The sequence below is a fragment of the Saxophila tyrrhenica genome (assembly GCF_035928015.1).
Source record: "Saxophila tyrrhenica strain CCFEE 5935 chromosome Unknown scaffold_9, whole genome shotgun sequence".
Lineage (NCBI taxonomy): Eukaryota > Fungi > Ascomycota > Dothideomycetes > Mycosphaerellales > Extremaceae > Saxophila > Saxophila tyrrhenica.
Window position 1 is genome coordinate 249285 of NW_027041741.1, and position 25679 is coordinate 274963.

Sequence of the window (25679 nt, forward strand, 5' to 3'; positions counted from 1 at the left end):
GAACCATTGACTCGGCGGGCACGCGACATACTGCGTGATAGAGCTAGAAGATGCCAACATACCTCCTCCACGGCTTCCGCTGGCCTCGACAGCTCATCCGAATCCACATCATCCTCCAGAACCTCGACGACGCGGCAGCAGAATGGCTCGTAGCGCCCAAGACCACTCTCGCCCTGCTCAAGAACTTCAACCAGCTGTATCCAGAATGCATGGAGCACCTGACGCGGATGCGGTTCGTGGAGCAATACGATCCGAATGATTCGTCGGCGAGCGCGACAAGCCAGCCGTTCGCGTATGTCGCGGACATGGTAGAGGAAGTGAAGCTGGGAGTGGATATTGATGAGATAAGAGGGAGAGGGTTGAACAATGACCAGTGGACTGCGATTATGGAGTTGAGGGATAAGCTGGCGCCGGAGGAGAAGGTGGGATGGTATATTGTTGTGTGTGGGGATGAGGAGAGGGCGGTGCCGCCTGAGTTTATCGAGGATGAGAGGAGTAGTGAGGCGAGTGGGTCACATCGAATGAGCGATGATCCGAGTAGTCAACCGAACGGGTCTGAGGTGCGTCGAACAACAAAGAAAGCACGAGTGCGAGTAAAGTACTGATGTGTTGCAGGGCAAGCCACCAAGACCACCAGAACAACCCAAAGGGCTGAAGAAGCTCTTCCCATCCATGCGGCTTGGCCGGCGAAAGAGGTAGGTCAATCCTCGCCTACAACCCGGCGAAGAATGCTCTAACTCCCCCCGCAGCCGCGGCCAAGTCGACGACCGCACGACATCCAGATCACGCTCGCGAAACACCCAACCCATCACCACTGATGCGAAGCCGCCACCTATACCGGGTACGAACGCCTGACAATCACAGCCGCCGGGGGGCAACATGATGAGCAACGGGCCTGCACTCGCGATCCTCAACGGGGACAGCGGGTCCAGCAAGCCATCGGATAGGAGTGTTTCTCCACCATCTACAGATGGGCCATCTGAGCTCTCGGCGACGCCACCGACTAGGAATGGAATCACGCCTTCTCCGCCGGGTGTGCATGAGATTGATTTCGAGAGGGAGACGAAAGTCAAGTACCGGCGAAGCTCGATCGTGCCGGATTACAGACACTCGATGTTCCCGACCGAATCGCTACCCAACGGCATCGGCCACGCGAACGGCAACGGCAACGGCGCAGTCACAAACGGCACCTCCACCGCCCCCTCCACTAGCAAAAACTCTCCACCCCGCAAATCCAGCACCACCACCTACCCCAACGGCAACACCTTCGCTTCCCCGCGCCCTTCCGACCTCTCCTCCCGCCCCCGACGTTCAGTCAGCCCCGACTCCACCCGCCGCCAAACAACCATGGGCCTCCCCGCCTCTTCCCGCCCGACAAACGGCGCCGTCAGCCCCCTCACCGTCCGCAGCGTTAGTCCAGTAGGCTGGCGCAGCGGCAACGTCTCCCCCATCGCAGCGCGCAGCAGCTCCCCCGTACGAGCGGCCAGCCAGTACCGCGCTAGTCCGCTCTCCACCGGGAACGGCAATGGAAACTCCAGCACCTCGACCCCAGGAATACAAACTCCAGCGCAAGCGCAAGCATTAGCAGCGCACAAACTCGCCGCTCGCCACACCATGGTCGGCCTAACACTAAACACCCAAATGACCGTCCCCGCCGCCCGACCCCGACCCCAGAGCACCACACAACAACAACCACCAGACGACCCCTCCGCCGCAGCCGCAGGCGCAGCAGGAGGAGGGCCAGCGAACGAAGACGAAATGGACGAAGTCATCTCGCTCTCCCCCGCCGTCCGAATGCCGGTGATGCGATTTAAGCGGCAGAGTACGTTGGGTAGCGCGATTGGGTCGCCGGGGCCGGAGGGGTCGAGTATGACGTTGGATACTGTGCTCGAGAATGGGGAGAGTGGGGGTGGGGATGTCAAGAGGTATTTCGGGCAGGATGTGAACGCGGAGGATTTGGTGGCGGTGAACTTGGAGAATGCTTTTGATCAGTTGTGATTCTGAGTGGGAGATTGGCTAAGATTTGGCGTGGCGATTTTGGCCGGATTGGTTTTTGGATATTGGGGTTGGTAGATGGTTTGGACGGGGTTGGCGCAGGGCAAGGCAAGAGGCCAGCCACGCTTACCCACGATTCAGGTTTTGCTACGTATGCTGCAGCTTAGCGAGGTGTTAAGCGACTTCCAAGCACAATCCATCCTCCTCGAGCTACCAGACCGTGCCGGCACAGCTAGTACACTCGCCGAAGCAAACACAGCCTGCGACCCTTCCACCTGTTCGTATAGCTAGGACTTCTCCTTCTCCTTCCCCTCTCCCTTACTCGTCGACATGACCTCCATGAACACCATCTACACCCTTATTCCTTACCGTCATCTCCAAAAACATCTTCTCCACACTAGGATCATGCTTCGACTTGGTCGCCCAAGCAGCCGACCCGTTCATCACAAACTCCACCTCATCAGCCCTCACCCGAGTCAACTCCTCCAAGAACCGCCGATCCGTTCTCTCCACCCTCCTCCTTCCCCCAAAATGCAGCCTCAACCGCTTCAGCTGCCCAGACGTCGCGAGATCGCGGAGCACAGCCAACACATTCTCATCATTAATAATACCGCCTCTGATCCGCCGTCTTCATCGCCGGGTTCAGACACGGCACCGCGTTCTCCAGCACCAGCGTCAACGTCTTAATCAGGCCAAGGTTCCTGCGTCCGATCATGCCGACAAACTCCCGCACAGCTTTAAACCCCACCTCGTTCCAGTCGTCCGAGGAGCAGAACGAGCCGTGCCGCTGACACATGCGCGCGAAGACGAACTCGTTGTTGCCGTAGAGAGTCTCACACACTTCGGCGCAGATTTGTAGGTTGGTGCGCAAGAAGGCGGTGCCCATGCGGAAATTTTCGTCCGGATAGGCGAGGTGTAGGCGGGAGGGGGCGTGGTAGAGGTGCGTATAGATTTCGTCGCGGAGTTCGCGCGGGAGTGAGAGGAACATGCAGCGGGGTATTGGAGGCGGTAGGGTGGGTTGTAGAGGGAACCAGGTGCCGGAGGTAAAGGGGCCCGGTGTGGGTGGGTGGGATGTTGATTTTGGTGAAGAGGGTGTGGTTCTGGAGCTGCCGGGTAGAGTTGATAGGGTTCCATGCGGTGGGGTTGGAGCGTAGGGGCGCGATGTTGGGGTCGGACTCGAGGACGAGAGTTTGTGCAGTACATATTTGCCAGGCAGATGGTGTGCTTTTGCGCTTGCCGTTCAGCGCTGTGTTGGTAGGCTCATTATCCACGTCAAGGCTGTCCTCGGGATCGCTGACGGCTTCCGGTAACGAGATGTCTTGGATTGCTTGAATCTTACGTCGTGCTTTCCGGACCGGTCGTGTCGGTGTGGGAGTGGACGTATCATCCTCGCGTGTTGAAGCGTCTGGACGACCGCGCTGGGAGCGCCGTGGTGCCATGATCAGAATATCGAGATCACCATAAGATGGAAAACAAAGCGTTGGAAGTCCAGTGGCTGCTCAGCCGTGAAGAACAACTTGCAGTCCAGTGTCTCTTCTAGGGACTGAACAATGATAAAAGCTGCAGTGTGGCGCCCAAAAGGTTGACCAGTGTTGCAGAAAGACGTGAAGGAGTTGCCGTTGGAGAACGGGTAGGAGGTAGAGAAAAGGCAGATCTTGAGGTCCGCAAGCTTGGTAGCGCGCCAAAGGCTGCCCGCCGCAGGTGCGACACGACACGGATACCTTAAGGCACCGTTCCTGACGACGAACGACAGCTCAGATTGGAAATGTAGACGGAGGTAGGAATCACTTCACCCTAACGCATACATACCGCAGGAATTGGAACGGCTTTGGCATCGCTTCCAGTCCCCTCCATACGACACTGGCGTTGCTCCACGCTCATACCCTACAGGCTTGAATTGTCCTACTCATATCATCATCATCATTGTCGTCGTCGTCTTCGACAGCGTCAGGTAGGGCTTCTTTCCTCTTCATGCTCTGCAGACACATCTTGTCCACGGCCGCGTGCTGTTTCGACGGTGGCAGGTACCCCAGCCAGGACTGAGTGAGATCTCTAACAAACTCGACATCGTCTGCTTGGACGGTGCACAACGCCTCGAGGAACTTTGTATCGTTCTTGTCTACGCGCCGTCGACCTGAAGGTGTGCGAGGTTAGCACCGTATAGGCATGGCGTATGCAAATATGTCGTTGAGGGAATTTTGCATACCGCGAAAAAGCAAGCCCAGCTTCTTTAGCCTTCCCTTAGCTGCGAGCAGGCGCAGCACCTTCATCAGGCATTGGTCGTGGACGAAACGCCTCGCCTTAGGCGTCTTCAGGCGAGGGTTCAGGTAGGGCGTTGCGTCCTCGAGCAGCAGTGTTGCGTGTTTGATGCGCCGGATGTTCTTCGGTCCGATGGCGACCAGGAAGCGGCGCACTGCGTTGAAGCCTACCTCTCGCCACTTGGCGGACCAGTACGAGCCCGTCTCTCGTCTCTGTCGGGCAAAGAGGAAGTGGTTGCTTCCGTACAGGACACTGCTTGCTTCGGTGTGGATCCGGCTGCAGGTGCGTAGGAGGCTTGTGCCGAGTGCGAAGTTGTGAGGGTTTGAAAAGTTGAAGTAGGAACGGCATTTGCGAGCGGGATTCTGCGGGACGAGGTAAAGATGGCCGTAAATCTGGTCTCGAAGCTCGCGGGGAAGCTCGAGGAACATGCACCGACTTGTCTGTGGTAGTGGGAACGCTGGGGGGCGTTCTAGCTGGTCCCAGCTGCCGGAAGGAGGAGGCTGAAGCTGTATGTTTAGAGGCCCGGTGTGGCCTGGCGGGATGTTGATCGAAGCGTGCAGCATCTTTTGCAAGCGGTTCCATTCTATTGAGTTTATCCTGCGGGAGCCGCGGTTTCTTTCCAGCAAGAGAGGACGTGGTGTGCAGATTTGCGAGATAGGCGACTGGCGTTTACGCTTACGACTGCGCAATTTCGTCTGGTCTTCCTCGTCCGATGCTGGGTTCTCGGCGGAATCGCTGAAAGCCTCCGTCGCCGATACGGACTAGGGGCCTTCGGTTCTACGCCGTGCTTTTCGAACCGGCCGTATCTTGCTGTGAGTGTGTGTCTTCTCGGATCGTGGCACAGCTGCCCGAGAGCTGCGTTGAGAGCGCCGCGGTGCCATGTTCAAGGGTGGAGAGCCAGAATGGCATCTATAGAAAGGGGGGGGGATGGGGTGAGAAAGAGATAAACCTCGAAGTACGTAGAGAAGAGCAGCAACCTCAAGGCTACCTCTGCGGCTGCGGCGGGTACACCGCAGGAGAAATCGTTGTAGTTGGCACTGTTCGTCAGAAGCGAACCATTTGCGAAGGCTTCAGTACCACAACCGGGAGGGGAGACGAACCATACCCTGCACTCACCGGAACCCATCAGATCCATCTCGTGCAACCATGGCCACGCATGCCATGATCATAAGCCTCGCCTTCCTCAAGGACGGCCAGCGCGCTGTGCGAGCTCAAGGCCAACAACGTTTCCAATCAGAGATTTTTCATATTGCTCCTCAAAAAGGTGGTGAGTGGGCCCAGAGCATGTCAGCAACGTCCTACGCCCGCACGCGCCGCGAACGACGGGTGCGAGGTGAACGTTGTCTGCCGTAAAGACCGGCTCATCGTCTTGGATTTAGTTGTTGAAGAGGGAAGAAGAGAGGTTGGAAAATCTGCAGACGTTTTGGCTTCGTCTTGCCAAGCCGGCGGTCCGCTGTCGATATGGCCGACCACATGACTCGAAACATCTCTGTTCCTCACATCAACATGAACACCCGATAACACTTGCGCGCGAGGCACCCTCGCCTTCACCATATTTAACATGGGCAGCAAATATGGCACCATAATCATGGGCCCCGCCGGCGCTGGCAAAACCACCTTCTGCTCCGCCCTGATCCAACACCTCCGCGCCTCGCGCCGCTCCTGCTTCTACATCAACCTCGACCCGGCGGCGGAAGACTTCGTCTACGAGCCCGACGTCGACATAAAAGACCTCATCTCCCTCTCCGACGTCATGGAAGAGCTCCACTTGGGCCCAAATGGAGGTTTAATCTACTGCTTCGAGTTCCTGCTCGAGAATTTGGATTTCTTGACCGATCCGCTGGAGACGGTGACGGATGAGTACATGATCGTGATTGATATGCCGGGGCAGATTGAGCTGTACACGCACGTGCCGATCGTGCCGCAGCTGGTCAAGCACTTGGGACACGGGAGTTTGAACATCAGTCTTTGCGCCGCCTACTTGCTGGAGAGCACGTTTATTGGCGACAAAGCGAAATTCTTCGCCGGGACGCTGAGTGCGATGAGCGCGATGTTGATGATGGAGATTCCGCATGTGAATATCTTGAGCAAGATGGATTTGGTGAAGGGGCAGGTTGCGCGGAGGGATTTGAAGAAGTTTGTCGATCCGGACATGAGTTTGTTGCAGGATGGGCCGGAGAGTGGGTTGGTGTATGAGTACAAAGAGGGGGTGGATAATGGGGAGCCGGACCCGGCGGAGGCTGAGAGTGTGATGTCTGGGGAGTCGTTCGCGAAGTTGAACCGGGCGGTTGGGCAGTTGATCGACGACTTCAGTCTTGTTTCCTTCCTGAAGCTAGACGTGCAGGACGAGGATAGTGTGGGTGCGGTGCTCAGCTACATCGACGACGCGATACAGTTCCACGAGGCGCAGGAGCCGAGGGAGCCGATGGAGGTTGAGGAGATGGATGGGGACTAATGAGGCAGTGGCTTCCGCGGACGAAGGTTATGTTTCATGCAAACCGGGATAACACCATCGGCGACCATGGCCACGTCGGTCTACAGAACTACTACCAGACTGCTCAGTCGACGGCATCCGCCCTTTTCCACTGCAACACGCACAGAGATGAACTCGATCTCGGATGGGGTACGATTGCACGATGGCTATCAGCAAACAGGAGTTTTCATCGAAACGCAGTGCGAGCCGCCCTTTCCCAGGTCCAATGCTATGGTTCGCCCTGCCGACCCACAGCCTCAGCGCGAGCATGCCATTTCAAGCACGCGAGCCTCGAATGCGAGCTTTGCTGGGCAGCGGTTAGGGTTGATAGAGAGGATGAGAGATAGAAATGTGGAGGAAATTATTCAAACTCCTATACAGAGGTAGTGAAAGGCAAAGTAAATCCGGAACAATGATCCTCGAGCCCGAGATAGCTGCCTGGCTCAATGACCTACCCTGCATCTTGCTTGCAGTTGCTTGGGCCATCGCTTTGCATGAACACATGACCAAGCCCGATGCCCAATGCTTGCAAACTCATAGATAGATCGGTCTTACCGATTTCCTTTGAATCTCTGCTGAGGCGACGGCGACTAAGAGAGGGCTGATCATGGCATCACTCAATACCCCGGTAAGCCATGGTCATGCTATTCGGCGACGGCTGTGTGTAGGTCTGCCGTCGTAAGCATTCACCGTCCGCGTTCCGAATCTATCACTAGTGAAATAGAACGTCTCGGTGACGCAGAGCCATGCCGGACTTGTGAAGCAGATTGTCCTGTATGATGTCGTCTGAGCACTGGGCATGGTCAAGGCATTGATGCATGTTGGGCAAGGAGCAGGTGTGGTGGTCGGCGGTCCTGTGCAAGATTTGCCGAGCAGGCCACAGAGGTCAGGTGAAGTGGTGGTAGTCGAGAAAGCTGGTGCGGCTGTAGGATAGCATTTCGACCCCGTCCCGCATTTGTTGAGGAAGGTACTGCACGTCGTAACCACCCCTTCCCGCGCCGCTGTCGATGCGGCCGCTGCTGTTGCAAGATCGGAAAGATCCGGCGATACCTTCAGCCCACTTGTGTGCGCTGCGGGCGTTGACGCTGTTGGGGTCGTGGCCGCGGCTGCTGTCGCAAGATCGGACAGAGCCGATGATGCGTCCAGCCCACTCGTTTGCGCTGTGGAGGTTGACGGTGTCGAAGCCGGAGATGACAAATAGCAACTCTCTGTTGTGATGCCATCCTGGGTGACTGGAAAACATTTCTTGGGAGTGACTGCCGCGGCTGTATTTGCGCCAGAGGAAGTGGCCTGGTTAGAAACACAGGTGTTTACGCCGTTGGAGGAGCACGAGCTGTCTGTTGCGGTCGCCACTGCAGTCTCAGTTTCGTCGGCGTCATCCTTCATAGTCGCAATGGCTGTGTAGGTCGCCAGGTACATTGTCGGCTTGAATCTTGCTGCCGTCGTTACAACCCTTGGTGTCGACATTGGACTCGAGGCAATGATTCCAACCGGCAAGCCTTGGTATGGTAAATCCGATTGCCCGTGGCATCGATACTCTGCGACTGGTTCGAAGGAGCCGTCCATCTTCGGCTGAGCACAGTGTTCGGGCCAGCACTGGAAGCTCGAGAAAACAGGCGGGTTGCCATTGCTATCGGTGCCATTCCACGAAGACCTGGAGTTCAGAATGTTGGGAAGAGGACTATCGCATCCGACCTTGCTGTGTGCTGTCAGACACCATTATGAAATAAGCTGTACAAGAGAGGTGGAGGACTTACTAGAAGAACTCACAAGAGAGACCAGGTGAGATGGTCACGTTGGTCACGAGACGTGCCGTGCCATCAGGAATTTTGGCGGTGTCCACTGTGTTGAACATCGTCAGTTGGAGAACGAGACATCCGAACATACGTGCCCTACGCTTACTGCATTGACCACTGGAGTTGTACGGGATGGGCCTGTCGGCGTTGGCGTGTATCAAGATACTGCCGGGACGGGGAGAGCCGGTAGTGGAAACACTGTCGGCAGTACTTGTAGCTTCAGTAGTCGTGGCATCGACAGTTTTGGTGTCGGTGGTCTTGGTGTCGGTGGTCTTGGTGTCTGCAGTTGTGCCTTGCGCGAACGGGGACAGCATGCTCAGCACGGATTCCATGTTGATGGAAGAACTGCTTGAAGACTCAACACGTCGTCGCTTGTGAAGACGCCCAGCCACCTGGTTGTCGACGAGCGTGCTCGCAAGAGTCAGTAGGAGGAGCGAGGCCTTCATTGTCGTCATCGAGTCTTTGAATATTGACTGTAAAGATGCAGGAACGGGGTACAAGGATAAGGAGAGAATTGACGTGAAGAACTTAAGCAATCTGGGCCTTGCTTGTTGATGTACCAACCATTGATTGCCTCCTCAACGCTGATATCAGTCATCTACCTTCTGACTCGGCCAGGCATGGTTTGCTTCCGGCCTCCATATGAGAAGCGAGCGCGGTTTGCCATCTTCGCGAGGGAACGATAAGCTGCTCATGACAACAGCGTGCCAGAGCCGGGCTAGTCTTCGCCATGGTACGAGATCGAGTGTCATTCTGTAGATGCGAAATCCTGTCCCTCCGCTGGAATCTCGAGTTGTTGGATGATGGTGGACAGAGGAGGAGTGAGGAGAGGTGAAGTCGAGAACTTGAACATGAAGTCAAGGGACCCCTGCCACCCCAACCACAAACCAGGTTTTGTCGACGACACGGGACCGCGACAAGAACAAGCATATAACAATATAGTGTCATCAGTAAACGCCATCTATAACCCTCTTCTTCCTGACACTCCATTCGTGTCAACCGCATTTCCATCATGGCTGCATCAAGCACAGGCATGAACATGGGCTTCCTCAAGTTCAACAGGTAAACTCTCCAACACCAGGACTCCCACTGTACAAGCACCCACGGCTAATCAATCTCTCCAGCATGCCACCTCGCCTTCACATCACCGGCGACACACCCGACTGCGACCCAGCCCTCCTCCAGCAATTCACAGACGAAGGCTTCGACACAACATATCTCCCGCATGGACAAGGCGGCAAACCCTACCGCGACAAACTCACACGCCTTTCCCACGACCTCGAACTTGGAGAGAGCTACGCCGTCGTCGGTACTAAGCCCCGATCCCCTACACGCTGCAGGAACGACCTCTCAGCTGATTCATCTACCAGCCTACGGCGCCGCGGCAAAGGACTGCCTACTCCAACACACCAAACCCCAAGCGCACCTCTCCGCTCTTATTTGTCATGTAGGTGCAAGGAACACCGCCCGTTTTCAATGCCTCAACTAATTACATCATTCCACCCTCCCAGTACCCCCCAACCATCCCGGACCCCAAGGCCAAATTCCCCTCCCAACTAAACCTCCTCTGCCACCTCGCCGGATCGCAGGGCTTCGCGCCAGCGTTCGATTCGTACACCTACCCCAATGCCAAACCCGGGTTCGCTGAACCAAACGACCCTAGCTATGACAAGGTGGCAGCGTCGCTGGCATGGACCAGAATACTAAGTATCCTACGCAAAGCATTCAAGCTCGAAACCCGTCTCGAGCCCATCCGAGAAGAACACCTACGACGCTCATTCACAGGGAAGGATGCAGCGGGGACGACAGCGGGGATGATCACGTCCCCAAAACCCTACGTGACGAACGTGCCTACTCTAACAGGAGGAATCGGACAGCGGGACTTATTCCTATTCTATCGAGACTACTTCCGCAATCCCCCTTCCCTCCGCATGAAGCTCGTCAGTCGCACGATGGGCGAGGATCGCGTGGTCGACGAGATGGTGGTGAGTTTCAAGCACTCGGAGGAAGTGCCGTGGCTGCTTCCGGGCGTGCCGGCGACGGAGAGGGTGGTGCATGTGGCGATGGTGAGCGTGGTGTGCGTGCGCGGGGGTAAAATATACCACGAGCACGTGTATTGGGACCAGGCGTCTGTGCTGGTGCAGGTCGGGCTGCTGGATCCGAAGCTCGTGCCGGAGCAGATGAAGAAGCGAGGGCTCAAGCGATTGCCGGTCGTTGGCGCGGAGTCGGCAGCGAAGGTGCTGGATGAGGAGAGTCATCCGAGCAATGAGCTGATACCGAGCTGGAAGGACCGGCCGAAGGGTGATCCTGGCGCGTTGCCGAGCCGGCCGAAGCAGGCGGCGAATGGTGCGCGGGCGGGTGATGAGTAGCAAACTGTGCTTTGTGGCACGATCAACCCACGAATTTGCATGTCGGGAGCCGGTAGGTCTTGATGTTTGCCCAGTACGGTCGACGCACGCCCTCCCATTCGCCACGGGCCGCGAGGTCAGGGACTGCGATGTCGGTCCATTCGACGTCCAGGCCTGCTTCGTCCAGGTGTAGCTCGACGACCTGTCACACGTTAGCCGACTGTCAACGAGGATGTTTGCGCGTCGGTGCTCACCTTCGTATACACATCATAGCACACCTGCCGATCCGCTCCTAGCCCATTGTAGAACCCAAACATGCCATCGCTCTCCAGCAGTGCAATCACATACTCATCGAAGAACTCCTTGAGATCCTTGTAGTCCTCCGCGTACGTGTCGTAGTACATGGCATCCAGCGACACACCCTGCTCAACCAGCTTCGGCAACACATCCTGCCACTTGCCCTGATGGATCTTGACGTTAGGCTTCTCGAACCAGCCCTGATTCCTCATCCTCTCGATAACCTGTGGGTGCGCCTCGACGATGTGGTGGACCGAGGGGGAGTTGGCGAGGAACATGGAGTCGACGATACCCATTCCGAATCCGACGTTCATCGTACGCAGTCCTTGCTTCGGACACAGCTTGTTGGCGGAGATCTTCATAATCTCTGTCTCCCAGTCCATCATGACCGCGTTCTTGTCGGAGTCCAGCAGTCTGTCACCAGAATAGGTAAGGTTCGACTTCAAATAGTCCTCACTGTTGACGTTCGGGTTCGTGAGTACATGCTCAGTCTCATGTTCGGCAGCTTCGTCCGCCAGCTCCATCACGTTTGTCCCATTCTGTGGTCGAGCACCGGGCGAGTCATCCTCTTCCACCTTGTAAGAAGGATTGGGACTGGGCTCGAAGCCTTCAAACTCTTGCGAGCCGGCCACATTGCTCGGCAAAGGCTCGTTGCGCTTCGGCGCAGGCTCGAAGCCGACAATGGCATCGTCCAGATCCTCGCCTTCACCTTCTGACGCGGAAGGCTCGTCTGGAATTGGCTCGTAGTCGTCCAGCATGCTGAACAGCAGCTCTGCTCTCACGCCAGCATCCACAAGTGCATTATAGATTCTGTTCAAACCCAACCTCAACGCAAGACACCCAGGGGTCTCGTCATTGTTGTCGAGCTCATTCCATATCGCTCCGTTCTCAAATAACAGCTTCACCGTAGCCAGAGCAGAGTCTTCACTCAGAGCATGCCCATTGATCGCATCCCCTTCTCCATTCACCTCCGCCTCGTTCTTGAAATCCTCGTCGGGCTCACACGCCGCAATGGCAGCGTGTAAGGGCGAGAACCCGGTGTCCGCATCCTGAACCTTCGCATCGTTCTTCTCAAACAGTTTTCGCAGTGCGTCGAGGTCGTGGTTGGTAGCGGCCAGCAGAATCTCCTCGGTGCTGGTGTCGGCGTCGATGGCAGCTGCTAGGGTGGCGTCGATGCTGTTGGAGGCCATTTTCTCTCGTCAACCCTCGCGCAGGAGGACGAGTGGTGGTGTCACGGTGTCACGGCGAGGTTATATGTGGCCCAGCCAGCAAAGTGCGAAATACTGCCCCGCTGGCTTGTGACGATTCTGCAAGCGCCACCGCGTTTCAGATCCTCGCTGCCCTGAAGGTTTCGCTGTTACTTCTTCAAGGTGCCGCGGCCATGTTCAAACGTGGCCCTGATTGGTTCCTACTGTTCATATCCTTGGCCTTTTGTGAAGAGCAGGCATAAAATGGCGTTCCGGAGGGCCGTTTGAATAGACAAACGCGTCCTCGGGGAGACAACGGGAGACACCTTCGCCTAGCCGAAGGATTGGTCAAGCTTTCTACAGACTGTTGGCAACGTCACAGCATCGACCCGGAAGATTTATCCATCAAGTATGCAGCCTTGAATCACCGACGGCACGACGGAGCGGGCTTGTTGGTGCGTCATTTGGCCCGGAGTGTGTTCTTCAACTTTTGACGCAAAGTCAACACCATGGCGACAACAGCTGGTGCAGAACCTGAAGAGGAGATCCCGAACCCCTTCGAGCGTCTACAGCCAAACGGTGCTGACAAGGGCAATGGGGCGGTCTTACACCCCAACGGTACGGGCAGCGAGGCGACAGACTTCGTCAGCGGGGGTGCGCAAGAGAGCGCCACAGACGATGGCGACACTTCCGAGGACTACGACGACATGCAGCTGGACCCCCAGACTATGGTAGCGAACAGTAGGAAGAGTATGGACGAAGCCTACCGGCCGGCTGGACGTCCATACAGCAGCCAGGGTGAATCGAAGAAACGACGCGAATCCGAGCCTGTCAGCGATTTCATGCTTCAGAAACGCAACAGCATCCAGATCCGACTGGAGAAGACGGACCGCAAAGGACGATATGTTCTGCTGGCTGATGACCCTGAGATCAAGGAGATCTTACGGAAAGGCATTGAACGGCAGGAGGATGAGGCTGGTAGTAAGAAGTCTCGAAGGCGGTTCAGAGATCTGGTCTTCACGCGCCAGTTCACTACATTCGACAGGCAGAATCAGTCTGCGTCGCAAAGTGCTTTCTTTGGCTTCTTCACGCTTTTCTGGATTGCCATGGTGTTGCTGTTCGTCCAGGTGGCGATGCACAACTACCGTGACTACGGCAGCATCTTGGGCACGAATCAGATAGCGAAGATGATGTTCAGTCACGACCTCCTGGTGCTGGGGTTGACGGATGGGGTGATGTGTGCTACCTGTGCGGTCACGATGTTCCTTCAGATACTAGTCCGCAGAGGATGGCTGCACTGGGAGAAGGGAGGCTGGGTCGTGCAGAACATATGGCAGTCAGCCTACTTGGGAGCAATCGTTGGCTGGACGTACTTCAGGGAGTGGCCCTGGACGCACACCATCTTCGTCGTCTTGCACGGCCTGGTGTTCCTCATGAAGCAACACAGCTATGCTTTCTACAACGGCTACCTTTCTGGCGTCTACCGCCGGCGAGCGGCACTTGAGCGCAAATTGAAGCAGCTAGAGCAGACCGAACCGATCGCGTCTCCCCCATCAAGTCCTGTGGCAACCCGACAGAGCCCAACAGACTACACAACCAGCGCCGACCGGCGCGGCAGCTGGGCCAACGGCACCAACGGTACAGCAGCCAAACAACGCCCCTCCATGGCCCACCGCACCGGCACAAACTTCAGCAAAGAGACCTCTAACGTCGCAACCATTGCCAAAGCCATCGAGAACGGCAGCCCCATCGACGCCGACGAAATGTCCACCTTCTCTTCCATCATCCAGGCCGAAATCACCGACCTCTCCCGCGAACTGCAAGGCAAAGCCACGTCCCCCTCCAACTCCTACCCGCACAACCTCACCCTCTTCAATTTCTTCGACTACATCTGCATGCCCACCCTCGTCTACGAGCTTGAGTACCCGCGGCAGGAATTCATCAACTGGTGGTACGTCGCGGAAAAAATGACCGCGACCTTCGGCGTCTTATGCGTGATGATGGTCATCAGCCAAGCCTTCATCTACCCCCCCGTCGCCAAAACCGTCGCGATGAAGCAAGCCGGCATGCCCATCGACGCCCGCTGGCGCGAGTTCCCGTTCATCGTCTCCGACATGCTGTTCCCGCTCCTCATCGAACAACTCCTGACCTGGTACCTGATCTGGGAATGCATCCTCAACGTGCTCGCGGAGCTGACGCGCTTCGCCGACCGCGGCTTCTACGGCGACTGGTGGAACAGCGTCACTTGGGACCAATACGCGCGGGACTGGAACCGGCCGGTGCATAACTTCCTTTTACGACACGTCTACCACTCCTCCATCAGCACGTTCCACCTATCCCGCAACGCGGCGACGTTCGTCACGTTCTTGTTGTCGGCGCTCGTGCACGAGATGTGCATGGCGGTCATGTTTAAAAAGGTGCGCGGGTACCTGTTCTGGATGCAGCTGGGACAGATGCCGTTGGTCATGTTCAGTCGGAGCAAACTGATGCGCGATCGGAGGGTGTTGGGGAACGTGATTTTTTGGGTCGGGTTGTTTGTCGGGCCCAGTTTTCTGACGGCGTTGTATTTGGTTATTTAGAGGGTAGATGGTGTAGATAGAGGTAAATATGTGTATAAGGCTGCACGGTGTGGTTGTGCGGCCGCTCGTGACAGCTGTTCGGACGACTTGTGGCAACTATTACTCAGTGAGCCAACGAATGTCCAACGTGGCATCTTTGTAATCACCAAATCCACTCTGATATACTGGCCAACCCGCCTCTCATCCCAATTCGGTACCGCCGTCGTCCTCACTCTTCCCTCTTACACTCACTTTCTACACACACATCACGTGACCATGTCCGCCACTCACTACCAAAACCTCCCCATCCTCCCCAAACAGCCCGCCCTGCTACAGCACGGCCTCCCAGTCGCCCCAAACTACTCGCAGGACCTCGTTCAGTATCCACAACCCCACTTCAGCGACCCCCTCGATCCTCCTTCCAAGAGCGAAAAGCGGAGCAAAAAGAAGCACTCCAGACACCGCCGCCACCACCACAAGAAACACCACCGCTCCAAGAAACACAAACTAGGCGCCTACATCCTCCAACTCATCGGGGTACTATGCCTCATCCTCGCGGCGATGAAGGCGTTCGAGCCGCTGGCGGGGATCGGGTTCGTGTTGGTTGTGATTGGGTATGATGGCAAGAAGTTGAAGATGGTTAGGGGGATGGGGGTGGGGAGGGGGGTGGGGAGGGGGGTGGGGAGGGGGGGTGTGGGCGGTAAGTCTTTAAGATCCTTGTGATGGGATTAGGCTGATAAGTGTAGATGTTGTGAGGTCGATGATGGAGGAGGGAAGTGATGCGGAAGGAGAACGTGAAAGGCGAAGGGAAATGAAGCGAAAGGAGAAACGCAAATTGTTGGAGGCCCGGCATAGTCCTGAGGAAGACTATGAGTAGTGCTCGGGTCATTGTCATAGGACCGACAGGAGAGAAAGCGGAATTAAGGTGGCAAATGGTTCAGGTATACCATTGTGCTTTCGCAGGCTTCATGTGCAGCTAGGATCCACTATCAGCATCTGAGCCTAACCCATACGCCTCTGATGCATCCTGAAACCCTGCTCATCTTGTCCTCCGTCTACCCATCTATGCCTCGGTCTCGAAGGCATCCGGGAAGCGCCTCATGTTGTACTCGAGCGGGCCCTTGTTTCTCAAGAACTGCACGTAGGCACCGTCCACGCGGAGCTGGCCTGCCTTGCGCTTCTCGATGTACTCCTCACGGTTGAGCGGGGTGAAGCCCCACTTCTTCGAGACGATGATCTTTTGGCGGCCGGGGAACTTGTACTGGCTGCGGCGGAGGGCTTCGATGGCGGTAGCGCGGTCTGTAGATACGGGTTAGTGGCGCACGATCCGGTGGAATTGGGAGCATACTTACTGGAGTCACGCGTGCGGACGGAGAGCAGAATCTGGCCGATGTTGACACGGGCGACGAGGCCGTTGGGCTTGCCGAAAGCACCACGCATGCCGGTCTGCAGCCTATCGGCACCAGCGCACGACAACATCTTGTTGATGCGGACGACGTGGTAGGGGTGGGCGCGCACACGGAGATGGAAACCTTCCTTGCCGGCGGTCTTGACGAGGTACCTGTAGCCGTCCATGTCAGTCTGATGTCCTCGCTTCAAATCTTTGCCTGCTCTTCACGTACTTGTTGGCGCAGATGCGGGCGGCTTCGAGAGCCTCGGAGCTCAGCTGCTCATACTCGTTGGAGACCAGGTGGATGCAGAGCGGGAACTCGTCGACGTTGGCGCGCTTGCGGCCGAGATCGAAGATGCGGATCTTGGGGTCGGGCACACCACGGTTGAAGCGGGACTTTGGGTATGGCTGTGAAGAAGGACGAGGTCAGTTTCTGCTCGTTGACGACCGCCATCACTCTTGAATTGTATGTCGCTGGCCTGTGTCTGCGATATTGTGACATACCTTATTCTTGCAGTAGCGGTAACACCTCGCTGGACGACGGGCCATTGCGACGGTATTGATGGGTGGTGTTGTGGTGGTAGAGGAAGAAGATCAAAGAGAAGTGACGTTCTTTGAGGTGTGGCACTGCTTTGAAATCGGCGGTCAGTGCCAAGACCCACAAATATCGAATTCTGGAATCGAAGAGTCGAAATACAGACAAGATAGCGGCTTTCACGAGGCAACAGTTGGCAGTGAATTGTAAAGAAGTAAGGAGAAGAGTCATATATGATCATGAGGCACGTTTTGTAGCGCCGCTATTTAGCAGCGTCGATATTGGGAGCTAAGCTAACTCTTGTCACATGCTTGAGGCTGCTCTGAGATGCTTCGTTCTGGCGGCAGGATCTGGCACACTGTTTTGTCCCTGACCAACGCCTCGCTATGCGTCATGTTGCCCTTCCCTGCTGCCGTCTCACCCATCAATCGAAGAGTGATTACGAGGTGCTGGTGTTCAAGATGTCGGAGTCACCAGCATCAAGGATAGCCATCGTAGAGCACCTGAACATCTTTCCGCATGCAGTGCCGAGTTCAATCTGTGTCACGGTCCTCAATCAGCACATGTTGACCCTCCACAGCCTTCGCGAAAGCGGAATGGCTGCTTCTCTGGGCTCAGGAGTATACCCTCCAGAGCCTTGAGCTCTTTCGCCAGGTATGCAATTCTTTCAAGGAGGAATGAGGCTTACGTTGTTGCCGGAGAAGTGGTGGACGTTCGTCTTGGCCAGCATGCTGTAGTCTGGAGTGGCTGTCAGCTCTTGCGCTTTCTGCTCCTGCTCTTCCAACAACTTACATTCGAGTTCGGACTTGCGCAGAGGAGGAGTGTTGCCGGCGATGATGACGAGCTTGGCCTTGCCGGAGCGCAGAGTCTTGAGGGTGGACTTGTAGCCGAGAGTGACCTTGCCAGACTGGAGGATGTTAGGAATGCGCTCAAGGCTGTTGTTGCGGTTTGGCGCATACCTTAATTGTCAATGCAAGCTTAGCATTGATGCTGTCGGAAGCCTTTGCGTTCTTCTTGGGTGCCATTGTGTGGGTGTTGTGTGGTCACTGGTGAAGAAGTCGACGATGGATGATTTTCGAGGTCGCTTCACAAATTCGAGAACGAGCAGTGGGCATCGCTAAAACCACGACTTTCATCATCGTGCCACAAGTCTTGGGAACCGCATACTTCACCTTGAGACCTCTCCTTCCCATCCAGTGGACTACAGACACACCGGGTTGATCTGAATTGATGTAGAAACAGCTTGTCTTCAAAACAGTACGTGTAGCGATAGGATAAGTACGAAGTTCGATGTATCAAACGGCCTTGTTGTCGGGGCGCATTCAGTCAGCGTCTGGATGACGTGGAAAATCGACAAGGCGACTTCATCAGCTTCAATCTCTTGTAGGCAACTTTACTTCGCCACGGTGACTCAACAGACCTTATTACATTCACACCTGGACGTCCTGGAATTTCTGGACTCGGCACCATCCCGCTCAAAAGCCTGGATGCAGACGTGAATTGAACGGGTGAGAACTTCGACCGCCAACATCTTCCTCCGCATCGTCGCCGCAATAGGTCGCAAACACAAACCGCACCGCAGCCAAAAGGGCGGCAAACCCAACATCAACTGGCGAAATAGCGTCGGTCGCTTCTTCAAGATGGGCAACGAGGAGTCTTCGCCCATCGATGAGTCCGCCCCATCCCGGACGCTCGCCGGGCGGACTCTCGATGCTCTGGCTGAGTACATCAAGAGTGGCAAGGCGAAGAAGGTCGTAGTGATGACTGGCGCCGGTATCTCCACGAGCGCTGGGATTCCTGACTTTCGATCTCCGGACACCGGACTCTACGCCAACTTAGCACGGCTTAATCTTCCCTACGCTGAAGCAGTGTTTGACATCTCGTACTTCCGCAAGAACCCGGAGCCGTTCTACACGCTCGCGCATGAGCTATATCCCGGGAAGTACAGGCCTACCATCACACATTCGTTCATACGGCTTCTCCACGACAAAGGCATGCTGCTAAAGCACTTTACGCAAAACATCGACTGTCTGGATCGCGAAGCTGGCGTACCTGGTGACAAGATCGTTGAGGCTCATGGCTCGTTTGCGCGACAGAGCTGTATCGAGTGCAGTATGCCTTATCCAGAGGACGAGATCAAGAAGCACATCGAGGCTAAGTCAATCCCTCGATGTGAGAGCTGTAAGGGGCTGGTCAAGCCTGAGATCGTCTTCTTCGGCGAGCAACTGCCGGCCGACTTCTTCAAGCATCGGATGTTGCCAGCAGAGGCGGACTTGGTCATTGTGCTAGGGACTAGCCTGACTGTACAGCCTTTCGCGAGCCTGCCGAGCATGATCAGAGAGCACACGCCGCGACTGCTCATCAACAAAGAGAGGGTAGGCGGCATCGGCTCAGGAAGCGATGATGTCCTGCTGATCGGCGATTGCGATGCTGGGGTGAGACAGCTTGCGGAGGCATGCGGCTGGCTTGACGAGCTTGAATCGTTATGGGCGCAGACGGCGCCCACAACAGGTGGCGATGCCGCTCGACCAGTCCAGGAGGCGGAGACGGAGAAGGGCAAGGACGAAGCGCTGGAGGACGAGATCGACAAGCTAACCCAGGAGGTTGACGAGACGCTCAATCTGTCCAAATGGCACGAGGAGCGAGTGAGGAACGAGAAGCTACCTCGCGAGTCCTCAGGGGTTGTGAACACTACTGCAAAGGCTTTGGGTCCTAGCATTTCGAAGCAGTACGAGGAGCTGGCGAAGAGCCAGGAGCCAAACGGGGAGTCTTCTGGACCTGCAACTTCAACGGAGTCAGGAACAAGATCTCAGCATGAAGACGCGAAGGGTAATCTCAACCACGTCTTCGTCTCAAAGGCACAGGATCCAGCCTCTTCGGATACGCCGGTTATTCCTCGAGAAGGTGGAGGGACAGACAGCGACAAGTAGACCACCACTTCCCTTCACGCGAATACCCCGGCAGACGAAATATGATGAGACACGAAAAGTGGCGAATGCTCGCATCGCCCATTAGACTGGTGTAAATACAGCACACAACTGCAACCAAATCCCCCACAACAGGCTCAATCTCCCAAAAATCACCATCCTCTCACACCACACACTGCGTCCCATTCATCGTACACAACGGCATCTGCACCGGCTCCGCCCGAATCCCCCTCGCCACCAGCCTCTCCCTCATCTCATTCAACCTCGGACTCGCGAGCACCTGACTCCGATTCCTGCCCTGCTCATCCTTCGCCCCGCTCCACAACACCTCGCTCGCCGCGCACGTCCGCGGCCACAGCATCGTGTCCATGTTCATCGCGTCCGTCTGCTCGGACCAGATGTGCGTTTCCCCGCCTATCACCAAGTGCGCGAGATGGTCGGGGATGCCTTCCAACGGGTCGTAGGCGTACATTTGTCGCCAGTTGTGCACGGGGCCGCACCAATCGGTGTATGGGTAGGCTTGTCTCGCATCGGCGCCTTGATAATGGTCCACCCAGTCCCCGTGCCCGCAGTCGAGATACCAGGTCGATGAAGCGCCGACCAGCGCGCGATAGCCCTGCTGCACCACTTTAAGGACGGATTGTTCTGAGATCCAGGTCTGCACGATCGTGTTCAGGGGCAAGGTGAGGTTCCAATCGAGCAGCATCTCCTCCCAGACCAGCGGGGTGAAGTCTGCAGCTGCGAGCTGGTGTTGGTTGCGGTCCATGAATTTCTGGATGAGAGGCTGTAGGACTTCTGTCTTGTTCGAGCGCACGGTTTCGTCTTGCGTGGAGGCGTTGGCGTTGACTTCGTCGCCGCCGAGGTGGAAGTAGGATGTTAGCGGTGCGAGGCGCGGGAGGAGATCGTTGAACATTTTCTCCAGGAAGGCTGGGACTTCGGTGGAGTTCAGCTTAAAAGTGCCAGCAGGGGTTTCCGCAGCGAAGTAACCCCAGGGTTGGTAGTTGAAGGCTGCGATGAGGTCGGGATATGCGTAGCCGATGGCTGCTGTGTGCCCGGGCTGGTCGATCTCCATGACCACTTCGACGCCGACGAGGGCGCCGTATTCTTGCAGTGCTTGCACGTCGGCGGCGGAGTACTGCTGGAAGGAGGCGTAGGCGCCTTGGTCAGCGAGCTCGGGCATTGAAGGGATGACGAGCGGCCAGGCTTGCGAGTCGGTGATGTGCCAGTGGAAGCGGTTCATCTTGTTGTACGCCATTGCGTCGATCGTGGCGTACAGATCCGCCATGGGCTTGAAGGTCCGCGCGGTGTCGACGTTCATGCCTCGCCAGCCGAACATCGGCTTATCGGAGATCTCTACGGGCGCCAGGGTGGTGTAGGCGCATGCTGCGCGGGTGTGCTTGAAGAACAGCTGCGTAAACGTCGTCAAGCCGTACGACAGCCCGATGGACGACAGGGCTGTGATGACGACTTCGCCACTACTGGACATGCTGAGCGTGTAGGACTCGTCGACATCGCCGACGTCCGGTTTCATCACATTGTCCGGGTCGGAGCCATTCTGCTGCAGGACGATGGAGGTGATGTACGTCGCATCGCTGGTCAACTGCGGTTCGAAATCTGAATTTCTCTGGTGGAACTTCCAGGGGACGAAGTTCTTGTTGAACAGTGTGTCGTATGTTCGTTGAATCGAATTATTGACGATTTTGCTCGTCCACGTATTATCTGAAGACTGTATGGCTGTCAGCTTGAAGAACGATATTTACTTTCCTCTCACATATCAATTCACCTCATCGCCTCCATTGTACGATATCCTAACATTCCGATCAATCCAAAGCGTCTCACTCCCATTCGTATAGCTCACCGGCAACGGCCAGATCGCGAGCGCAGTTGTCGCAAATATCGAGCAGACCAGATATTTCCACATGATCAATTCTCATCCAACGATACGACAATCTCCAAGACCGATCGTCTCGAGGAAGGATGCGTGCTAGTTGTACACATACATGTTAAAGCCTGAGGTGGTAGTATCGTAGAGAGGCATCAAGTCAGTAGTCAGCGGGGTCAAGGTCAGGTCCAACTGCAACTACGACATTACGATGCCTCCCTTGTGCCGGGACAAGCGCAAGGGCTGGAAAGCTTTGCTTCGTCAGATCGTTGCCAAAATCGGTGTAACGAACGAGAGCGTGATTGACAAACAAGACCGGCGCATGCATCCTTCGTTTTTGCTTTAAACCAACCCGGTAACTCAGGAACATTTGTTCCAGTATGTGATTTCGAACACTGCCAATTCATTGTTTTGACACCGGATCACCGCAGACATAAGGGCATTGTGAGACGCGGGCCCTTGATCTCGTCGTTGACATTGCCGAATGTCTGTAACGTTGCACCGCAGCCGGACAGCCCTGTGGACTCCACACTACGGCCAGCTGCTGCTGCAACCTTCCGAGTCAGGGCGTTGCGCCGGGGGAGGTGCATGCGAATTTTGACAGTTGACAGGTATACCTCTTATCTAATCTCTCCAATCGCTCGTTAGATAGTTATTTTGGCCCTATACAGACAACTTCCTATGCTTGTACTGTCGGCCATTCGCACCCCCATACATCGCCGCCCCCTGCCCGTTACCCGAAAGCCTGTACTCATGTATCATCAGCCCTTCCAACCCGACGGGTCCCCTTGCGTGCACCTTGTTGGTGCTAATGCCGACTTCCGTCCCGAAGCCGAAGCGCATGCCGTCACAGAAGCGGGTACTGCAATTCCAGAACTTGCACGCGGAGTCGACGGCGCTGTAGAAGCGGTCCGCCACCTCTTGCGAGGCTGTGAGGATGCCGTCGGTGTGGTGCGAGCCGTGGGTGTTGATGTGGTCGATTGCGGCGTCGACGGAGGAGAAGGGGGTTTGGGGTGTGGATTTGATGGTGCGGATGGCGAGGATGAGGTCTAGGAATTCGGTATCGTAGTCGGCGTCGGAGGCGTTTTGTAGGAGGACTGCTTGGTCTTGTGGAAGGTGTTTCGAGAGTACGGTCCGCGATTGTTCGTCGCAGCGGAGTGCCACCCCTTGGGCAATCAAAGCTGATGCGACGTCGGGCAGCACTGACTCAAGCACATCCTCGTGTACGAGCAATGTCTCGAGCGCATTGCACGCGGCCGGGTAGTCGCATTTTGAATCGACAATGACGTTCTTGGCCATTGCCTTGTCGGCATTGGAGTGAATGTACATGCTGCAAAGACCGTCTGCGTGGCCCATGACTGGCATGTGTGCTTTCCGTTGACAGTGTCGCACGAGGTCGTTCGAGCCGCGAGGAATGACAAGGTCGATGTACTGACTCAGTTCAAGAAGCGGATCAACTGCGTCCCTTGTCGTCACTAGCTGGATCGAATCATTGGGTACGTCCGTCTTATCCAGAGCTTTGGATATGACGGTGGCAATGGCTTTGAAAGATTCGGTCGACTCTTTGCCGCCCTTCAAGATCGCTGCGTTCGCCGACTTGATGGCGAGGGAGGCGATATTCGCAATGACTTCAGGACGAGCCTCGAAGATGATGAGTAGCACGCCGATTGGACATGACTGTCGCTGTAGGATCAGGCCATCGTCAAGCTCCGTTCGTAAGTCCACCCTGCCGACTGAGGACATCAGCAGGGTGTCTAGAAGATCAAAGGGAAGGTCTGTTCTGAATAGACACATAAGAGATAGTGAAAGGTCACCTACCTGGATCCTCGAGGCCTTTCACGTCTTGGATGCCCTTCAGCATGTCGTCGTACTTCCCCTTCCTACCCAAGTCCAGACGCTTCAGAATACTAGGACTCAGCTGACCATCCGCCGCAGACTTCTTTGCCAGCTCCAAGTCTTTGGCATTGGCGGCAAGTATCGACTCTCTTGCGTCAGACAAGGCATCGTGGACAGCATCTAGCGCTGCATTTCTCGCGGCGGTGGGCAACGTTGCCAGTCTCCTGGAAGACGCCTTGGCTGCCCGGGCCGCCTGTTCTGGAGATGCGTTGGTCAATGACATATCTGCTGTTCTCCCTGTCGGTGAGTAGCTGGTGCAATGTGTGGTGTCGACTCGGAGCATTCCCAATTTTCGACTCATGCAAAAGAAGGCGAGAAGGCCTTAGCGCCGGCAGTGCCCTTGCTAGCGCGGAAGATCACCCAGCCTCGCCTTTTGACAGCCACCTCGCCATCGATTTGTTGACGAACCACACCACGTTGACCACGCAGGCCATTGCGTGGCGGCAAACAGCCAACATAGGAGAGTGATATCAGTTACCGCGCACAAGATGGCTGGATAGCGCGAGGCTGCCATAAGTATACTCTCTTCTTGTCTCTTCTCGACTTCCTTCCTCGCACAAGCAGACAACATCCTCACTACCCGCATATCACACATCACTACCCGCCCGGCCCACACAGCAAACACACGGCTGTATTGACGCAGGGCAGACACTATCACCATGCTATTCCTCCGAGACATCCTCGCCATGAGCGCACCGCTCCGCCTCGCGACCCTTGCAACCATAACTGGAATACTTCTCGCACGACCATCCACCGCACAAACATACACCTCGTGCAATCCGACACAGCAACAATGCCCTTCGAATCCTGCTCTCGGCCGATCCATCAGCGTCGACTTCACGGCTGGCGCGTCCAAGGAGTTCACGGCTGAGGGCAACCCTACCTACGGATCAGATGGAGTCTCATTCACAGTCTCGGCAGGCGGCGATGCACCCCAACTACACTCGAATTGGTACATCATGTTCGGCAAATACGAGATCACCATGAAAGCAGCCCCGGGCGCAGGCATCGTGAGCTCGTCTGTGCTGCAGTCGGACGACCTGGACGAGATTGACTGGGAGTGGTTGGGCGCGCAGAACGACGAAGTCCAAACAAATTACTTCGGCAAGGGCCAGACGACAACATACGACCGCGCGACGGTGGTCGATGCGGACAATACGCAAGGGGATTTCCACACATACACAGTCGAGTGGACGGAGGAGCAGATCGTATGGCAGGTGGACGGGCAAACATCACGGGTGCTGAAAGCCAGCGATGCGAACGGCCAGTTCCCTCAAACGCCATGCCAGATTCGGTTCGGCTCCTGGAGTGGCGGCGACTCATCGAACCCTCAGGGTACCGTCTCCTGGTCACAAGGCCCAACGGACTACAGCGACGGCCCGTTCTCAATGGTCGTCTCGAAGATCTCCGTCGTGGACTACTCAACCGGCTCTTCGTACGCCTACGGCGACCGGAGCGGCAGCTGGGACAGCATCATGTCTGATGGAGGAAGAGTAAACGGCAACGTCGGAGGAACCGTCGTAGATTCGCCTGACCCGACGGTCACAACAGCACCCGGCAGCTCGATTGCGCCTGCGTGGCAGCAGCCTTCTGGCTCGATGACGCTGACGTACACCAACTACCCTGGCCTCCCGTCTGGCTGGTCGGTCAACCCGACAACCGGAAAGGTCGTGCCTCCGAGTGCCGCACCTGTGAGTAAGTTACCAGTGCGCTTACATTTAAAACGAATTATTGCTAACACCTTTCTAGTCGACATTCCCATCCGCTTCGTCTGCGTCGTCGCCGCAAGTCTCGCCGGCAGCTCACTGCTCGGCTTCTGGTTATAAGACTGTTACCGCCTATAATCAGCGAGGATTCTCGACGACAAAGAAAGTGCCTATCGGCGTCTCTACTGGGTGGGATGACAGAGGTTTTCCAACGACGGTGTACCCTCCTGGCTGTGAAGCTAGCAGCACACCATCCGCTGTCAAGAAGGTGGCGGAAAGAAGGAGCAAGGTTGAGCACTCTCGGATTACGACGAAGGCTGTGCCACAGCCAACGCTCTCGCTGAGCACATGGACTCTGCTAAGAGAGAGAACACGGAGAAGAACGAAGCAGCATCAGCCCCGGCACGCTGGGCTGCTGTGGGAGGAACAT

At 56.2% G+C, this 25679-nt stretch overlaps 15 protein-coding genes across 15 annotated transcripts; 8 read left to right on the forward strand and 7 right to left on the reverse strand.

Annotated features, from left to right (window-relative positions):
• Positions 1–50: 50 nt before the first annotated feature.
• On the forward strand, positions 51–855 carry LTR77_006014 (uncharacterized protein; the record flags this gene model as incomplete). Its single annotated transcript, XM_064803256.1, has 3 exons — positions 51–560; positions 616–695; positions 750–855. The coding sequence occupies 3 exons, from the start codon at positions 51–53 to the stop codon at positions 853–855; spliced, it is 696 nt and encodes a 231-aa protein (XP_064658171.1).
• A 24-nt stretch (positions 856–879) lies between these two features.
• Positions 880–1998, forward strand: LTR77_006015 (uncharacterized protein; the record flags this gene model as incomplete). Its single annotated transcript, XM_064803257.1, has 1 exon — positions 880–1998. One exon carries the CDS (start codon positions 880–882, stop codon positions 1996–1998), a length of 1119 nt encoding a protein of 372 aa, XP_064658172.1.
• Positions 1999–2596: 598 nt separating this feature from the next.
• On the reverse strand, positions 2597–3434 carry LTR77_006016 (uncharacterized protein; the record flags this gene model as incomplete). The annotated part of the gene is made up of 2 exons (XM_064803258.1): positions 2597–3101; positions 3172–3434. The coding sequence occupies 2 exons, from the start codon at positions 3432–3434 to the stop codon at positions 2597–2599; spliced, it is 768 nt and encodes a 255-aa protein (XP_064658173.1).
• Positions 3435–3872: 438 nt separating this feature from the next.
• LTR77_006017 (uncharacterized protein) lies at positions 3873–4817 on the reverse strand (the record flags this gene model as incomplete). Its single annotated transcript, XM_064803259.1, has 2 exons — positions 3873–4129; positions 4202–4817. 2 exons carry the CDS (start codon positions 4815–4817, stop codon positions 3873–3875), a joined length of 873 nt encoding a protein of 290 aa, XP_064658174.1.
• Positions 4818–5400: 583 nt separating this feature from the next.
• Positions 5401–6709, forward strand: LTR77_006018 (uncharacterized protein; the record flags this gene model as incomplete). The annotated part of the gene is made up of 2 exons (XM_064803260.1): positions 5401–5521; positions 5790–6709. The coding sequence occupies 2 exons, from the start codon at positions 5401–5403 to the stop codon at positions 6707–6709; spliced, it is 1041 nt and encodes a 346-aa protein (XP_064658175.1).
• Positions 6710–8483: 1774 nt separating this feature from the next.
• LTR77_006019 (uncharacterized protein) lies at positions 8484–8855 on the reverse strand (the record flags this gene model as incomplete). Its single annotated transcript, XM_064803261.1, has 2 exons — positions 8484–8569; positions 8630–8855. The coding sequence occupies 2 exons, from the start codon at positions 8853–8855 to the stop codon at positions 8484–8486; spliced, it is 312 nt and encodes a 103-aa protein (XP_064658176.1).
• A 793-nt stretch (positions 8856–9648) lies between these two features.
• LTR77_006020 (uncharacterized protein) lies at positions 9649–10892 on the forward strand (the record flags this gene model as incomplete). Its single annotated transcript, XM_064803262.1, has 3 exons — positions 9649–9832; positions 9894–9970; positions 10035–10892. 3 exons carry the CDS (start codon positions 9649–9651, stop codon positions 10890–10892), a joined length of 1119 nt encoding a protein of 372 aa, XP_064658177.1.
• A 22-nt stretch (positions 10893–10914) lies between these two features.
• On the reverse strand, positions 10915–12358 carry RMT2 (Arginine N-methyltransferase 2; the record flags this gene model as incomplete). The annotated part of the gene is made up of 2 exons (XM_064803263.1): positions 10915–11073; positions 11126–12358. 2 exons carry the CDS (start codon positions 12356–12358, stop codon positions 10915–10917), a joined length of 1392 nt encoding a protein of 463 aa, XP_064658178.1.
• A 506-nt stretch (positions 12359–12864) lies between these two features.
• On the forward strand, positions 12865–14934 carry ARE2_2 (Sterol O-acyltransferase 2 (Sterol-ester synthase 2); the record flags this gene model as incomplete). Its single annotated transcript, XM_064803264.1, has 1 exon — positions 12865–14934. One exon carries the CDS (start codon positions 12865–12867, stop codon positions 14932–14934), a length of 2070 nt encoding a protein of 689 aa, XP_064658179.1.
• A 255-nt stretch (positions 14935–15189) lies between these two features.
• LTR77_006023 (uncharacterized protein) lies at positions 15190–15790 on the forward strand (the record flags this gene model as incomplete). Its single annotated transcript, XM_064803265.1, has 2 exons — positions 15190–15613; positions 15660–15790. 2 exons carry the CDS (start codon positions 15190–15192, stop codon positions 15788–15790), a joined length of 555 nt encoding a protein of 184 aa, XP_064658180.1.
• Positions 15791–17505: 1715 nt separating this feature from the next.
• On the reverse strand, positions 17506–17863 carry RPL30 (60S ribosomal protein L30; the record flags this gene model as incomplete). The annotated part of the gene is made up of 2 exons (XM_064803266.1): positions 17506–17745; positions 17798–17863. 2 exons carry the CDS (start codon positions 17861–17863, stop codon positions 17506–17508), a joined length of 306 nt encoding a protein of 101 aa, XP_064658181.1.
• Positions 17864–18478: 615 nt separating this feature from the next.
• Positions 18479–19768, forward strand: HST2 (Sir2 histone deacetylase Hst2; the record flags this gene model as incomplete). The annotated part of the gene is made up of 1 exon (XM_064803267.1): positions 18479–19768. The coding sequence occupies one exon, from the start codon at positions 18479–18481 to the stop codon at positions 19766–19768; it is 1290 nt and encodes a 429-aa protein (XP_064658182.1).
• Positions 19769–19928: 160 nt separating this feature from the next.
• Positions 19929–21686, reverse strand: NAG1 (Glucosamine-6-phosphate isomerase (Glucosamine-6-phosphate deaminase) (GNPDA) (GlcN6P deaminase); the record flags this gene model as incomplete). Its single annotated transcript, XM_064803268.1, has 2 exons — positions 19929–21491; positions 21549–21686. 2 exons carry the CDS (start codon positions 21684–21686, stop codon positions 19929–19931), a joined length of 1701 nt encoding a protein of 566 aa, XP_064658183.1.
• A 624-nt stretch (positions 21687–22310) lies between these two features.
• Positions 22311–23766, reverse strand: PRO2 (glutamate-5-semialdehyde dehydrogenase; the record flags this gene model as incomplete). The annotated part of the gene is made up of 2 exons (XM_064803269.1): positions 22311–23401; positions 23466–23766. 2 exons carry the CDS (start codon positions 23764–23766, stop codon positions 22311–22313), a joined length of 1392 nt encoding a protein of 463 aa, XP_064658184.1.
• A 436-nt stretch (positions 23767–24202) lies between these two features.
• On the forward strand, positions 24203–25369 carry CRH1 (transglycosylase; the record flags this gene model as incomplete). The annotated part of the gene is made up of 2 exons (XM_064803270.1): positions 24203–25238; positions 25293–25369. 2 exons carry the CDS (start codon positions 24203–24205, stop codon positions 25367–25369), a joined length of 1113 nt encoding a protein of 370 aa, XP_064658185.1.
• Positions 25370–25679: the final 310 nt, after the last annotated feature.